The sequence below is a fragment of the Notolepis coatsorum genome (assembly GCF_963971535.1).
Source record: "Notolepis coatsorum genome assembly, chromosome: 4".
Taxonomy (NCBI): Eukaryota; Metazoa; Chordata; class Actinopteri; order Aulopiformes; family Paralepididae; genus Notolepis; species Notolepis coatsorum.
Window position 1 is genome coordinate 112,484,219 of NC_140168.1, and position 14,708 is coordinate 112,498,926.

General features: G+C 49.4%; 1 protein-coding gene across 3 annotated transcripts in view; it reads right to left on the bottom strand.

The window, feature by feature from the left end:
• Positions 1–7,155: 7,155 nt before the first annotated feature.
• Positions 7,156–14,708, bottom strand: part of tbc1d14 (TBC1 domain family, member 14) — a 206,705-nt gene continuing 199,152 nt past the window's right edge. For all 3 annotated transcript variants that reach the window (XM_084312894.1, XM_084312895.1, XM_084312896.1), the window contains 2 exons: positions 13,560–13,818; positions 7,156–7,684 (listed from right to left, as the gene is read on the bottom strand). In XM_084312894.1, coding sequence (XP_084169020.1) covers positions 7,643–7,684; positions 13,560–13,818 — 301 coding nt within the window. In that variant the 3' untranslated portion in view covers positions 7,156–7,642. The remainder of the gene's footprint in view (positions 7,685–13,559; positions 13,819–14,708) is intronic.

Genomic DNA, 14,708 nt, shown 5'->3' on the forward strand with positions numbered 1-14,708 from the left:
GTGATGTCAGAGATTTCTCAGCTGCATAATAATGTGGCAGTTGCCACCAGGCCACACAGTGGTTGGAGCCCAGCCTCAAAACGGCTTAAGAACTTGAGGTAGAAAAATGCTGTTTTTGAGGACTTGATTAGAAATACAAAACAATGCATTTGAATGAAACCTTACAGAGGTGTTCCATAGACTCACAGGAATTGTGTAAAAGTGCCCAAATAGTGAAAGAAATAGTAAAATAGTTCCCCTTTAAGATAAGAGAATCCTTTATTGATCCCCTACTAATGTGGTTAGTAGATAGGGTGTTGCTCACCTATCCACTCATTTTGTTTCCTGTAATTACAAAGAGAGCTCTTGGTGACGATTCTTCAGTGGGAGACGCCTGGACTCTTGTGAGGGGAAGTGAAGAGAGGCGACGGTGCAGCTCAAGTTGAATTATGTACAGCTCTTTATTTTAATAAAACATAGTTCATATACACTTCAGGTGAGATGCAGGTCCCTCCCACCCCCCCTCACCCACCAGACGGTCCCTTAAGAAAATAAATATTAAAAGATCAAGACATTGAAACAGACAACAAAAAAAGTGTCTAAGAGATGAATCCAGCAAATGATAAATTACACATTAATGTAATAATCAAATACTCTTTTCCCAAGGTGCATTTCTGTGACGAGGGAGAAAGGGGGGGGGGGGGGGGGTCACGTCCTAGACAGACAGGATAACCCTCCCTGTAACATTCAGAGTAACAAACTCTTCATCTCTCCTTCATTTCAGACATGTTGTAGACATACTGTACAAGGGCTTAAGGGGACATTTCACCTCAGTAGAACGTGTCAATATGATCCTAGGTCATCTACTAGTTAGTACACTAGCGACCACTGCTGGCCCTGCCGTCAACACCACCTTTCCCCCATCAGGTTCCTCATTCACCTCCATTCGTTTTGAGGACCGAGTCTAAATAGCATACAGTACTGAAGTATAAACAAACTATGCAACAATATTATTCTATGTAGGGATGTCCCGATCCGATCACGTGATTGTCAGAAGATCGGGATCAAAAAAAGAAAATCGGGATTATTATTTTTTTAATTCAACAAACATGACCATGTTCACGTCTTAAACTCATACTGAGGCCTTAGTCTTGGGTTTAAATTGCATATCATCATTCATTTATTTATTGTCACACAGAGCAGAAGAATTTTGCCAAAACAAACGCATTTCCTTTGATTTAATTATACATCCGCATTTCATTGTATACTTGTATGCCGTGACAAATAAAACTCTTGACTTGAAAAATACACCAAATGATTTATGTCAAGGATGAGGGACATCCACTAGTTGCAGAACTTGCAGTCACCAGATTTTTACAGACGATGGCGCCATTGCTCTCATGAAGCAGCAGGTTGGAGGCGGAGTTTTTAGATTACTCCGGTTGCAATGCCTCGCTTGAATGAAGTTAACTTTTCACCTGGATAACGTCAACATTCAGGGTGAATGTAATGTGAGAAATTGGGATTTTAATACTTTTTTTTTTTTTTTACCGGATCGGGAAAGATCGGTATCGGTAGATACTCAAAATCACATGATCGGGATCGGATCGGGAGCAAAAAAATTTGATCGGGACATCCCTAATTCTATGTAATATATTATTCTGTGTCAAAGGTACTTGCTTTTTTAGCTAATGTTTTCCATTTTCATATTATCAGGAACTATTTCTCACTTGAGGTGTAGTTTGACCAACTGTCAACCTTTTCACACGTTTAGAATCTTCCTTCCAGCGAGGCAGCAGGTAACCATGGTAACCACCCCCCCCTGGACATTCAGCAGGTAACCATGGTAACCCCCCCCCCCCCCCCCTGGACATTCAGCAGGTAACCATGGTAACCACCTCCACCTGGACATTCAGCAGGTAACCATGGTAACCACCCCCCCCCCTGGACATTCAGCAGGTAACCATGGTAACCACCACCACCTGGACATTCCATGCAGGGCAAACATTTTGACCAGATCTGTTTTATTTTTTTTTAACCCTTTCACTGTGACAATACAGAAGGTTAGCCCTTTACTATCACACAACCGACGGCGATGCTCCATCATTAGCATCAGTAGCTCCGCGGATGCGGAGCTAATGATGCTAATGATGGAGCATCGCCGTCGGTTGTGTGATAGTAAAGGGCTAACCTTCTGTCGTGTGGCAGTGAAAGGGTTAAAGGTTAAAAAAAAAAAACACATCAAATGGCAAAACAAACACGTACATTTGACTCAGAATTGTCTGTTTTATTGAAATGTGCACAGCGGCAGTTTGTTCAGACTTCAGAAGTATGATATTCAGACGACAGGGACAGCAGTGGTCACTAGTTTACTAGTAGATGACTTTACATAGAGGTCCCTGCTGAAACGTCACAAGTTCTACTAAAGTGAAATGTTCCTTTCAATTTGCATTGGGGGTTGGTCGACATTATGTTCTATATTTTATAAATGAAATTAAAAAGACAACATGGTTAACGTCAGTTTCAAGCGACTTACTTTAACGTGAGGTAGGACTAAAGTCTAGTAGTGTGCAGAAACAGCTTTACTGCAGCAGGGCTCACCACACACGGGGGGAGGGAGGGGGCTCACCACACACGGGGGGAGGGAGGGGGGGAGTGAACACACACACGGGGGGAGGGGGGGAGTGAACACAAGCTACACTGACGACACCCGAGTTGAGTGACAGGAGGATGTGGTGAAGGCGGGACCAGAAGCCCTTCTAAACGCTCAGGGAGATGGATAAATGAAAAGGGTCAATGCTTTTGTAACCCAGGTTTCAGATTTGTAATAACTAACGGATAAAAGATAAATAGTTAATGCTAATAATAATAATAATAATAATTTATGACCTGCTCGGAGGTCATTAATCGGCATGCATGCGATGCATGTATGCGATTCGTCTCTGCGATTAACCCATCCCGTCGTCCTTCCCCCCCCAAGGGCAGCCGGGAGCAGACTATGCTATTGGGTTATATATATTTTTTATGTGAGGTCAACAATGTTTTGACAATCCCTTTAACTCATTCCCTGCCAACAACGATGTAATACGTGTTTGTCCGCCAATCGTTGAACGCCAACCACGTATCTATACGTTATTTGATCGTCATTTCTTTTATTCGCTATTTCCAATCGTTATCAATCCAGGGAGCCTGTGTAACCATAGGGAATGAGTCTGAGATCGCAAAAGTCCAATACCGCCGCCTGGTGGTATGCGGCCGATGTTGCACTCCCTTTGAGACTCTGTGTATGTGGCTGTGCGTTGATGAAATGCCTCCGGGCGGACTTTTCTAGTAGCCTGGACCGAGGGCTTTACCCGATCACATTGAATCGTTCGGGACCCCCGATTCATTATGCTGTGGTGTGTTATGTCGTGGCCCAAATGGACATACGATCTACCAGATGGCAATCAAATAATTGGAATATTCTTTTTGGAATCTCACCGGCCACAGGTAAGAGCAATTTAACGTCAATTTCAGCTTGATTGTGCCTTGTTTTCATAGCCATCGCCCTGATTAGCGTATGCTGTTGTACTAACGAATGCCATTATTGACAATCAATTAATCAGAAACGACCCCCCCCCCCCCCTTTCATGCATTCATGATGGAACATAATATACCGATCATATGCATTTAATTTTTTTATTGTAGCGTGTATAGGGATGAAATGCCAATAGTATAATATGCTTCGCGGCCTATTACTAGCCTCCCAAGAATTACCCTAAACCTCTCTAAAACCATACTTATATTCACCACGGTATAAAAAGGGAATGTATGGATGGAAATCTTTTTTCTTTTCCACATCTTGAACGATAGATACTCGATGCCAAATGGGCCATAATATTGCATCCATAGCTATAATATATATACTGTAGTTATAGCCCTGCAAACAAGGTGAGTGACTCCATAGGTTTAATGCGTTGGCAGCATATAGTCATATCCCGTTCCCAACGTGGCGGTCAATGAGTTAACCACGATGACAGGTTGGTTATTAACCAGGATGACAGGTTGGTTATTAACCACGATGACAGGTTTGTTATTAACCACGATGACAGGTTGGTTATTAACCACAATGACAGGTTGGTTATTAACCACGATGACAGGTTGGTTATTAACCACGATGACAGGTTGGTTATTAACCACAATGACAGGTTGGTTATTAACCACGATGACAGGTTGGTTATTAACCACGATGACGGTTAGAAAGGCTGCGTTCAGACTACAGGCTAAATTGGCAACATCAGTTCAAATCTGATATTTTCAATTCCGATTTGAAACTAATTCTGATTAGTTTCATACAGGATCCAAGATACAGGTCAGATGTTTTGCAATGCGACCTCAGTCTGAATGGTCATTATTCATGCGGGTCAGTTCAGGACCGGATTGGATCCAAGCTTTAAATCAGAACTGAGCAGTAAGGCTTGCAGTGTGAACACAGCCACAGTTAGGGTCAGCGACAAGCCTCCAGTTGATTGGATCAAAACAAGGCCCATTTTGGGTACAATAGATCAAAATGTTGTATTATTTATTAACCTTTACATGATATATTACATATCAGATGAGATGGGCTCCTAATAAAAAAAATTACATTCAAGCTGAGACCAACATTTTTCTTTTATAAATAAATGTAAAAAGAAAATTGTAAACGCGGAAAGGAAGTGATGTCAGCATCCAATGTGCTGCGTAGCGTTACTGTGTTCCACAGCAAGGCACGCACACACGCGGTACAATCCAAGGCACGCACACACGCGGTACAATCCAAGGCACGCACACACGCGGTACAATCCAAGGCACGCACACACGTGGTACAATCCAAGGCACGCACACACGCGGTACAATCCAAGGCACGCACACACGCGGTACAATCCAAGGCACGCACACACGCGGTACAATCCAAGGCACGCACACACACGCGGTACAATCCAAGGCACGCACACACACGCGGTACAATCCAAGGCACGCACACACGCGGTACAATCCAAGGCACGCACACACACGCGGTATAATCCAAGGCACGCACACACACGCGGTACAATCCAAGGCACGCACACACACGCGGTACAATCCAAGGCACGCACACACACGCGGTACAATCTCATTATTTATTGCAGTTCACTACCTACATAAATATACTGAAAAAAAACTGGGCGTTTTACAGGCAGCTTATGTCCTCTTTTTAAGAAGCTTTTAAAACATGTATATTAAAAGTAACATCGCTCTGCTCTTATGAGACACTAAACATAATGTTGTTTCAGGTGGTCAACCTGAAAAATGGATGTGCATTTTATGTTGAATATTTACGGGGAAAAATTGTAAATAAAAAAAGTTCCTTCACCAGCCAGCAGGTGACTGAGTTATTCATCCCTAAAACAACAAGCCTGAAGAGGGTTCATACTTCAAGGAAGACCTGGGACCTGGAGCTCACGTGTTCTCCCATGGGGGGTCACCTACACACCTGGGGGGGGGGGGGGGGGCGTCACTAACACACCTGGGGCGGGGGGGGCATCACTAACCCACCTGGGGGGGGGGCGTCACTAACACACCTGGGGGGCGTCAACTACACACCTGGGGGGGGGGGGGCATCACTAACACACCTGGGGGGGGGGGGGGGCGTCACTAACACACCTGGGGCGGGGGGGGCGTCACTAACACACCTGGGGGGGGGGGGGGGGCGTCACTAACACACCTGGGGGGCGTCACCTACACACCTGGGGGGGGGGGCGTCACTAACACACCTGGGGGGGGGGGCATCACTAACACACCTGGGGGGGGGGGGGTCACTAACACACCTGGGGGGGGCATCACTAACACACCTGGGGGGCGTCACCTACACACCTGGGGGGGGGGGGGCGTCACTAACACACCTGGGGGGGGGGGGCATCACTAACACACCTGGGGGGGGGGGGCGTCACTAACACACCTGGGGGGCGTCACCTACACACCTGGGGGGGGGGGGGGGGCGTCACTAACACACCTGGGGGGCGTCACCTACACACCTGGGGGGGGGGGGGGGGGGGTCACCTACACACCTGGGGGGGGGGGGCATCACTAACACACCTGGGGGGGGGGGGGGGGTCACTAACACACCTGGGGGGGGGCGTCACTAACACACCTGGGGGGGGGGGGGGGGTCACCTACACACCTGGGGGGGGTGGGGTCACTAACACACCTGGGGGCGGGGGGTCACCTACACACCTGGGGGGGGGGGGTCACTAACACACCTGGGGGGCGTCACTAACACACCTGGGGGGGGGGGGCATCACTAACACACCTGGGGGGGGGGGCGTCACTAACACACCTGGGGGGCGTCACCTACACACCTGGGGGGGGGGGGCGTCACTAACACACCTGGGGGGGGGGGGGGGGGGGTCACCTACACACCTGGGGGGGGGGGGCGTCACTAACACACCTGGGGGGGGGGGGGGGGGTCACTAACACACCTGGGGGGGGGCATCACTAACACACCTGGGGGGGGGGGGGGTCACCTACACACCTGGGGGGGGGGGGGGGGTCACCTACACACCTGGGGGGGGGGGGGTCACTAACACACCTGGGGGGGGGGCGTCACTAACACACCTGGGGGGGGGGGCATCACTAACACACCTGGGGGGGGGGGGGGGGGGGGTCACTAACACACCTGGGGGGGGCGTCACTAACACACCTGGGGCGGGGGGGGCATCACTAACACACCTGGGGGGGGGCATCACTAACACACCTGGGGAGGGGGGGGGGTCACTGACACACCTGGGGGGGGGGGGCGTCACTAACACACCTGGGGGGGGGGGGGGGGGGGGCGTCACCTACACACCTGGGGGGGGGGGGCGTCACTAACACACCTGGGGGGCGGGGCGTCACTAACACACCTGGGGGGGGGGGGTCACTAACACACCTGGGGGGGGCATCACTAACACACCTGGGGGGCGTCACTAACACACCTGGGGGGGTGGGGGGGGGGGTCACTAACACACCTGGGGGGGGGGGCGTCACTAACACACTTGGGGGGGGGGGTCACTAACACACCTGGGGGGGGGGGGGGTCACTAACACACCTGGGGGGGGGCGTCACTAACACACCTGGGGGGGGGGGGGCGTCAGTAACACACCTGGGGGGGGGTCACTAACACACCTGGGGAGGGGGGTCACTAACACACCTGGGGGGGGGCGTCACTAACACACCTGGGGGGGGGCGTCACTAACACACCTGGCCACGTCAGACCTGCTACTGGTGTCTATAGTGGGACAGACATTCTATTCCTGAAGTCACACCTATTCTCCCATTTAAACCCCTTGTAGATGTTAGAATTTAAGAATAAAAAAAGTACAGCTAAAAGAAAGTGAAGCATATCTTTTCTTCCTGACCACCGAACTCCTTCCTTAGTTCCTTTGTTCCTTCGTGCCATAGTTACTTAGGAAAAACATTACTTCATGGAATGGACTAAAAATTTAAATAAACAAACAAACAACAATAAACAACAAATGGAAAGCAACAATGAAGCCATGACGGGCACACAACGCAAACATTAAGTTCAAAATATATTTAAAAGGGGAAACTGAAAAGGGCTAGGAGGCAAGTTGAGAGGGAGTTATAAGGGGGGGGGGGTGAGGAGGGCCCAGCCTGCCTGGGGGAATCAGCTACTCCGCTCCTGTTCCTTCTGTAGGGTCTGAAGAACCTGGAGGGGGGGGGGGGGGGGGAGGGGAGAGAGGGAGGGAGAGAGGAAGGGTCAATCAAAGGTTCACAAAGGTCAGGGGCCAATTACATTTACATTTAGTCATTTAGCTGAAACGCTTTTATCCAAAGCGACTTACAAGTTCTGTACGACAAGTCATCAGGAAGGTGAAGGGCACAACTCTATCAGCTGAGTAACAATGTTCATCAAAGTGTTGCGTGTTACAGTGTAGGTTAGTTTATTAGGACAATTAGAGGTTCCATCTATCCCAGAAGTGGCACGGTACCAGTCTGATACCAGTCTGATACCAGGATGATACCAGTCTGATACCAGTCTGATACCAGGATGATACCAGGATGATACCAGTATGATACCAGTATGATACCAGTCTGATACCAGTATGATACCAGTCTGATACCAGTCTGATACCAGTCTGATACCAGGATGATACCAGGATGATACCAGGATGATACCAGTCTGATACCAGGATGATACCAGTCTGATACCAGGATGATACCAGTCTGATACCATGATGATACCAGGATGATACCAGGATGATACCAGTATGATACCAGTCTGATACCAGTATGATACCAGTCTGATACCAGGATAATACCAGGATGATACCAGTCTGATACCAGGATGATACCATGATAATACCAGGATGATACCAGTCTGATACCAGGATGATACCATGATGATACCAGTCTGATATCAGGATGATACCAGTCTGATACCAGGATGATACCATGATGATACCAGTCTGATATCAGGATGATACCAGTCTGATACCAGGATGATACCAGGATGATACCAGGATGATACCATGATAATACCAGTCTGATACCATGATGATACCAGTCTGATACCAGGATGATACCAGGATGATACCAGGATAATACCAGGATGATACCAGTCTGATACCATGATGATACCAGTCTGATACCAGGATGATACCATGATGATACCAGTCTGATACCAGTCTGATACCAGGATGATACCAGGATGATACCAGGATGATACCAGGATGATACCATGATGATACCATTCTGATACCATGATGATACCAGTCTGATACCAGGATGATACCAGGATGATACCAGGCTGATAATGATACCAGGATGATACCAGTCTGATACCAGGATGATACCAGGATGATACCATGATGATACCAGTCTGATACAATGATGATACCAGTCTGATACCAGGATGATACCAGGATGATACCAGGATGATACCAGTCTGATAATGATACCAGGATGATACCATGATGATACCATTGATGATACCAGGATGATACCATGATGATACCAGGATGATACCAGGATGATACCATGATACCAGGATGATACCTTTAGCCAGTTTGAGCCTGTGTACCTTGCTCAGCTAGAGGAAATGATTACCCATATGAAGCCCTCAGGCTCCCCCCTAGACGTCCTCCCCCCTCACCTTATCAAAGAGGTCAGCAGGGTCATAGGACCAAATGTCCTAACAATTATGAACAACAGCCTTACAGGTGATATACCTGTACATTTTAAACATGCTGTGGTGCAACCGCTTATTAAAAAGCCTAGCCTGGACGCCTCTGTCCTCTCTAATTTTAGGCCTATCTCCAAGCTCCCGTTTTTATCCAAAATTTTGGAAAAAATTGTACTTGTCCAATTAATGTCTTTCCTTGACACACATGGCATTCTGGAGGTCTTCCAATCTGGTTTTAGAGCACTGCACAGTACAGAGACTGCACTTTTAAGAGTTTTTAATGATATCCTTCTCGCCACTGACTCTGGTGACTCCCTTATCCTCGTACTTTTAGATCTCACTGCTGCCTTCGACACAGTGGATCACAATATTCTGCTCTCCCGTTTGGAGCACTGGGTTGGCATTAAAGGCCAAGCCCTGGAGTTTTTTAGATCATATTTGTCAGAGAGAAGTTTTTGTGTTAGCCTGGGCAACGCTGTATCCTCCACAGCACCTCTCCCCTGCGGGGTTCCCCAAGGCTCAATTCTCGGGCCAATTTTATTTGTGTTGTACCTGCTCCCCTTAGGGCCTATACTCCGAAAGCATGGCGTCTCCTTTCACTGCTACGCAGATGACAGCCAGATTTACATGCCATTAAAAAGAAACACTAGCAACCCGGTAAAACCACTATTAGCATGCCTTGACGATGTTAAGGCATGGCTGGCATCAAACTGTCTTTGTCTCAATGACAGTAAAACAGAGGTCATGGTGTTTGGTCCCAGCAATGGTCATGTGCCTCCTCCTGGTGACTTGGGCCCCCTTGGGCTTTTTGTGAAGCCAACAGTCACCAACCTAGGGGTGAAATTCGATTGTGACCTAAAGCTGGACAAGCAGATCAATACTGTGGTGGGAAGGAGCTTTTTCCAACTTAGGAGGCTGTCCAAGGTCAAACCTTTTTTATCCCGTTCCGTTTTTGAAACGGTTATCCATGCTTTTATGACCTCTCGCCTTGATTACTGTAATGCCCTGTACGTGGGCGTCAGTCAGGCCTCCCTCTCTCGTTTGCAGTTGGTGCAAAACGCCGCTGCCGGTCTGCTGACGGGAACGCGAAAGCGGGAGCACATTTCCCCTGTGCTGGCTGCCCTCCACTGGCTTCCTGATTTTAAGGTTTTACTGTTTGTTTTTAAATGTTTGAACGGCTTGGCACCGGGTTACCTCTCGGACCTGCTGGAACCCTATGTTCCTCCAAGGTCCCTCAGGTCCTCTGACCAGCTCCTCTTGGCCGTTCCAAACTCCAGGCTGAAGCTTAGGGGGGACCGTGCTTTTGCAGTGGCAGCCCCAAAGCTCTGGAATGAGCTGCCACTGCATGTTAGACAGGCCCCCACTCTGCATGTTAGACAGGCCCCCACTCTGCATGTTAGACAGGCCCCCACTCTGCATGTTAGACAGGCCCCCACTCTGCATGTTAGACAGGCCCCCACTCTGCAGGTGTTTAAATCACGCCTCAAAACACACTCATTTGCTCTGGCTTTTGTTTTTAAAACCGTTTGAGAGACTGGCCTTTTTATGTGACACATTGTACTGTTTTATTATGTGCTTTTATTCAATTTTTATGTTTTGTGTTTTATCCTATGTTTGTGGACTTGTACAGCACTTGTCAACTTTGTTGTTTTAAATGTGCTATATAAATAAAGTGGATTGGATTGGATACCAGTCTGATACCATGATGATACCATGATGACACCATGATGATACCAGGATGATACCAGTCTGATGCCAGGATGATACCATGATGATACCAGGATGATACCAGTCTGATACCAGGATGATACCAGTCTGATACCAGGATGATACCATAATGATACCAGGATGATACCATGATACCAGTCTGATACCAGGATGATACCATGATACCAGGATGATACCATGATACCAGTATGATACCATGATGATACCATGATGACACCATGATGATACCATGATACCAGGATGATACCAGTCTGATACCAGGATGATACCATGATGATACCATGATACCAGTATGATACCAGTCTGATACCAGGATGATACCAGGATGATACCATGATGATACCATGATACCAGTCTGATACCATGATACCAGGATGATACCATGATGATACCATGATACCAGTATGATACCAGGATGATACCAGGATGATACCATGATACCACCAGTCTGATACCAGGATGATACCATGATACCAGGATGATACCAGGATGATACCAGGATGATACCAGTCTGATACCAGGATGATACCAGGATGATACCAGGATGATACCAGGATGATACCAGTCTGATACCAGGATGATACCATGATGATACCAGTCTGATACCAGGATGATACCATGATGATACCAGTCTGATACCAGGATGATACCAGGATAATACCAGGATGATACCAGGATGATACCAGGATGATACCATGATACCCAGCTTAAACATCACAATCAGTGGTTAATCTATCAGTATTTTAGGTATGTCGACAGTATATTTGTCTGTTACCACTGAAAAACACCACAAAATATGAATTATTTTATTTCTGCAACTGCATACGCACTGGGGCTAGTTCCAGCACCTCCCGTCGGTCTACAGACACCAGGAAGGCAGCAGGACCGGACGGCATCTCGTCCTAACAGTCTGTGCCAACCAACTGGCCCCTGGTATTCACTGACATATTTAACCTGTCCTTGGAACAGGCTGTCATCCCCACCTGTCTGAAGAAGTCCACCATCATCCCTGTACCCAAAGAATCCAAGCCTGCTTGCCTCAACGACTACCGCCCTGTAGCTCTCACCTCCACAGCCATGAAGTGCTTTGAGAAGCTAGTGAAGGGCTACATCTGTTCCTCCCTCCCCATCAACCTGGACCCTCTGCAATTTGCATACCGCCCCAACAGGTCCACGGAGGACGCCATAGCCCATGTGCTGCACACAGCAGCATCACACCTGGACAAGAGGCAGGTGAACTATGTGAGAATGCTGTTCATCGACTACAGCTCAGCATTCAACACCATAGTTCCCTCCAAGCTTGTCGTCGAGCTCAGATATCTGGGTTTATAAAATATGAAAGGGGGCGGGGATTAAGCATAGGGGCGTGGTTAACTCATTGACTGCCACGCTCTTTTCCCATCTTTACTCAATGGCGCCAGCGTTATTGACCATTTTAGCAATGTTTGCGGACCCATCGTGTGTTCTGTATTATAGCTATGGAGACAATAGTGTGGCTCATTTGACAGGCATTGTTCATAGTGCAACACTGACTAACCAGTTCATTTCTACATACTGTAGTTTGTGCACTATTACTAAACATCGCCCCTTTAACAGTAGTCAGTACTGAAGACATCCCCTCGAGGCGCTCCTGAGATGTAGTCAGTACTGAACACCTCCCCTCGAGGCTCCTGAGATGTAGTCAGTACTGAACACATCCCCTCGAGGCTCCTGAGATGTAGTCAGTACTGAACACATCCCCTCGAGGCTCCTGAGATGTAGTCAGTACTGAAGACATCCCCTCGAGGCTCCTGAGATGTAGTCAGTACTGAACACCTCCCCTCGAGGCTCCTGAGATGTAGTCAGTACTGAACACCTCCCCTCGAGGCTCCTGAGATGTAGTCAGTACTGAAGACATCCCCTCGAGGCTCCTGAGATGTAGTCAGTACTGAACACATCCCCTCGAGGCTCCTGAGATGTAGTCAGTACTGAACACCTCCCCTCGAGGCTCCTGAGATGTAGTCAGTACTGAACACATCCCCTCGAGGCTCCTGAGATGTAGTCAGTACTGAACACATCCCCTCGAGGCTCCTGAGATGTAGTCAGTACTGAACACCTCCCCTCGAGGCTCCTGAGATGTAGTCAGTACTGAACACATCCCCTCGAGGCTCCTGAGATGTAGTCAGTACTGAACACATCCCCTCGAGGCGCTCCTGAGATGTAGTCAGTACTGAACACATCCCCTCGAGGCTCCTGAGATGTAGTCAGTACTGAACACCTCCCCTCGAGGCTCCTGAGATGTAGTCAGTACTGAACACATCCCCTCGAGGCGCTCCTGAGATGTAGTCAGTACTGAACACATCCCCTCGAGGCTCCTGAGATGTAGTCAGTACTGAACACATCCCCTCGAGGCTCCTGAGATGTAGTCAGTACTGAACACCTCCCCTCGAGGCTCCTGAGATGTAGTCAGTACTAACTAACCAGTTCATTTCTACATACTGTAGTTTGTGTACGATTACTAAACATCGCCCCTTTAACAGTAGTCAGTACTGAACACATCCCCTCGAGGCGCTCCTGAGACACAGACCTGAGGTCGCAGTGACCTCCAGTTAAAAGCCGGTCTGTGCCCACTCCCGTTAACTCGTGCCACGCCGGGCTAGCTCGCAGCCGGATGGCTCGCCACTGAACGCACCTGGGCCCACTTGCGGTTGCGACTGGTCATGTGCGCGGCGGCGATGTGCTGGAACAGCTGCTCGGCGGGGATGAGGTCCGGCAGCCGCGTCAGGAACTGGGCCATGTGGATGAAGTCCATGCTGCTCAGCACCTCCTGGTAGAGCCGCAGCACGCCCAGCGCCGCGCGGAACAGGAACTCCTCGCCGTCCCGGCAGAACACGTCCCACACCCGACACGCCAGGTCCAGGGGCAGCGACTTACCGTACAGCGTGAAGATCCTGAGGGTGGGGGGGGGGCAGGGAGAGGGTGGGGGGGCAGGGAGAGGGTGGGGGGGGAAGGGAGAGGGGAGATGGTGGGGGGCAGGGAGATGGTGGGGGGGCAGGGAGAGGGGAGATGGTGGGGGGCAGGGAGATGGTGGGGGGGCAGGGAGAGGGCGGGGGGGGAGGGAGAGGGTGGGGGGGCCAGGGAGAGGGTGGGGGGGCAGGGAGAGGGTGGGATAGCAGGGAGAGGGTAGGGAGATGGTGGGGGGGCAGGGAGATGGTGGGGGGCCAGGGAGAGGGTGGGAGAGCAGGGAGAGGGTAGGGAGATGGTGGGGGGGCAGGGAGATGGTGGGGGGGCAGGGAGAGGGTAGGGAGATGGTGGGTGGGCCAGGGAGAGGGTGGGGGGGCAGGGAGAGGGTGGGGGGGCAGGGAGAGGGTAGGGAGATGGTGGGGGGGCAGGGAGATGGTGGGTGGGCCAGGGAGAGGGTGGGGGGGCAGGGAGAGGGTGGGGGGGCAGGGAGATGGTGGGTGGGCCAGGGAGAGGGTGGGGGGGCAGGGAGAGGGTGGGGGGGAAGGGAGAGGGGAGATGGTAACAAGATAACATTATCAAGTTACTAATGCAAAAAAGGAAAATCACTTTTAGTTACAATAACAAAAAAACATTTTAACATCCGTTATACTTTTCTCACTTCTACACCAGTCTATTAATAGGTGTGAACGCTTCTAGAGACATTTCCGTGGTACTTTGAAACACTGAAAACCGACCACCCACCACCCCCCCTCCGCCCACACACACGCACATCCTGCTTTCATCGAGCAAATCATCAAAAGTGTGTCATGCATGAATATTTCAGAAAATAAACACACTTTGGGACCTTATTGACATTCTCAACATGAGTTAAAGGACC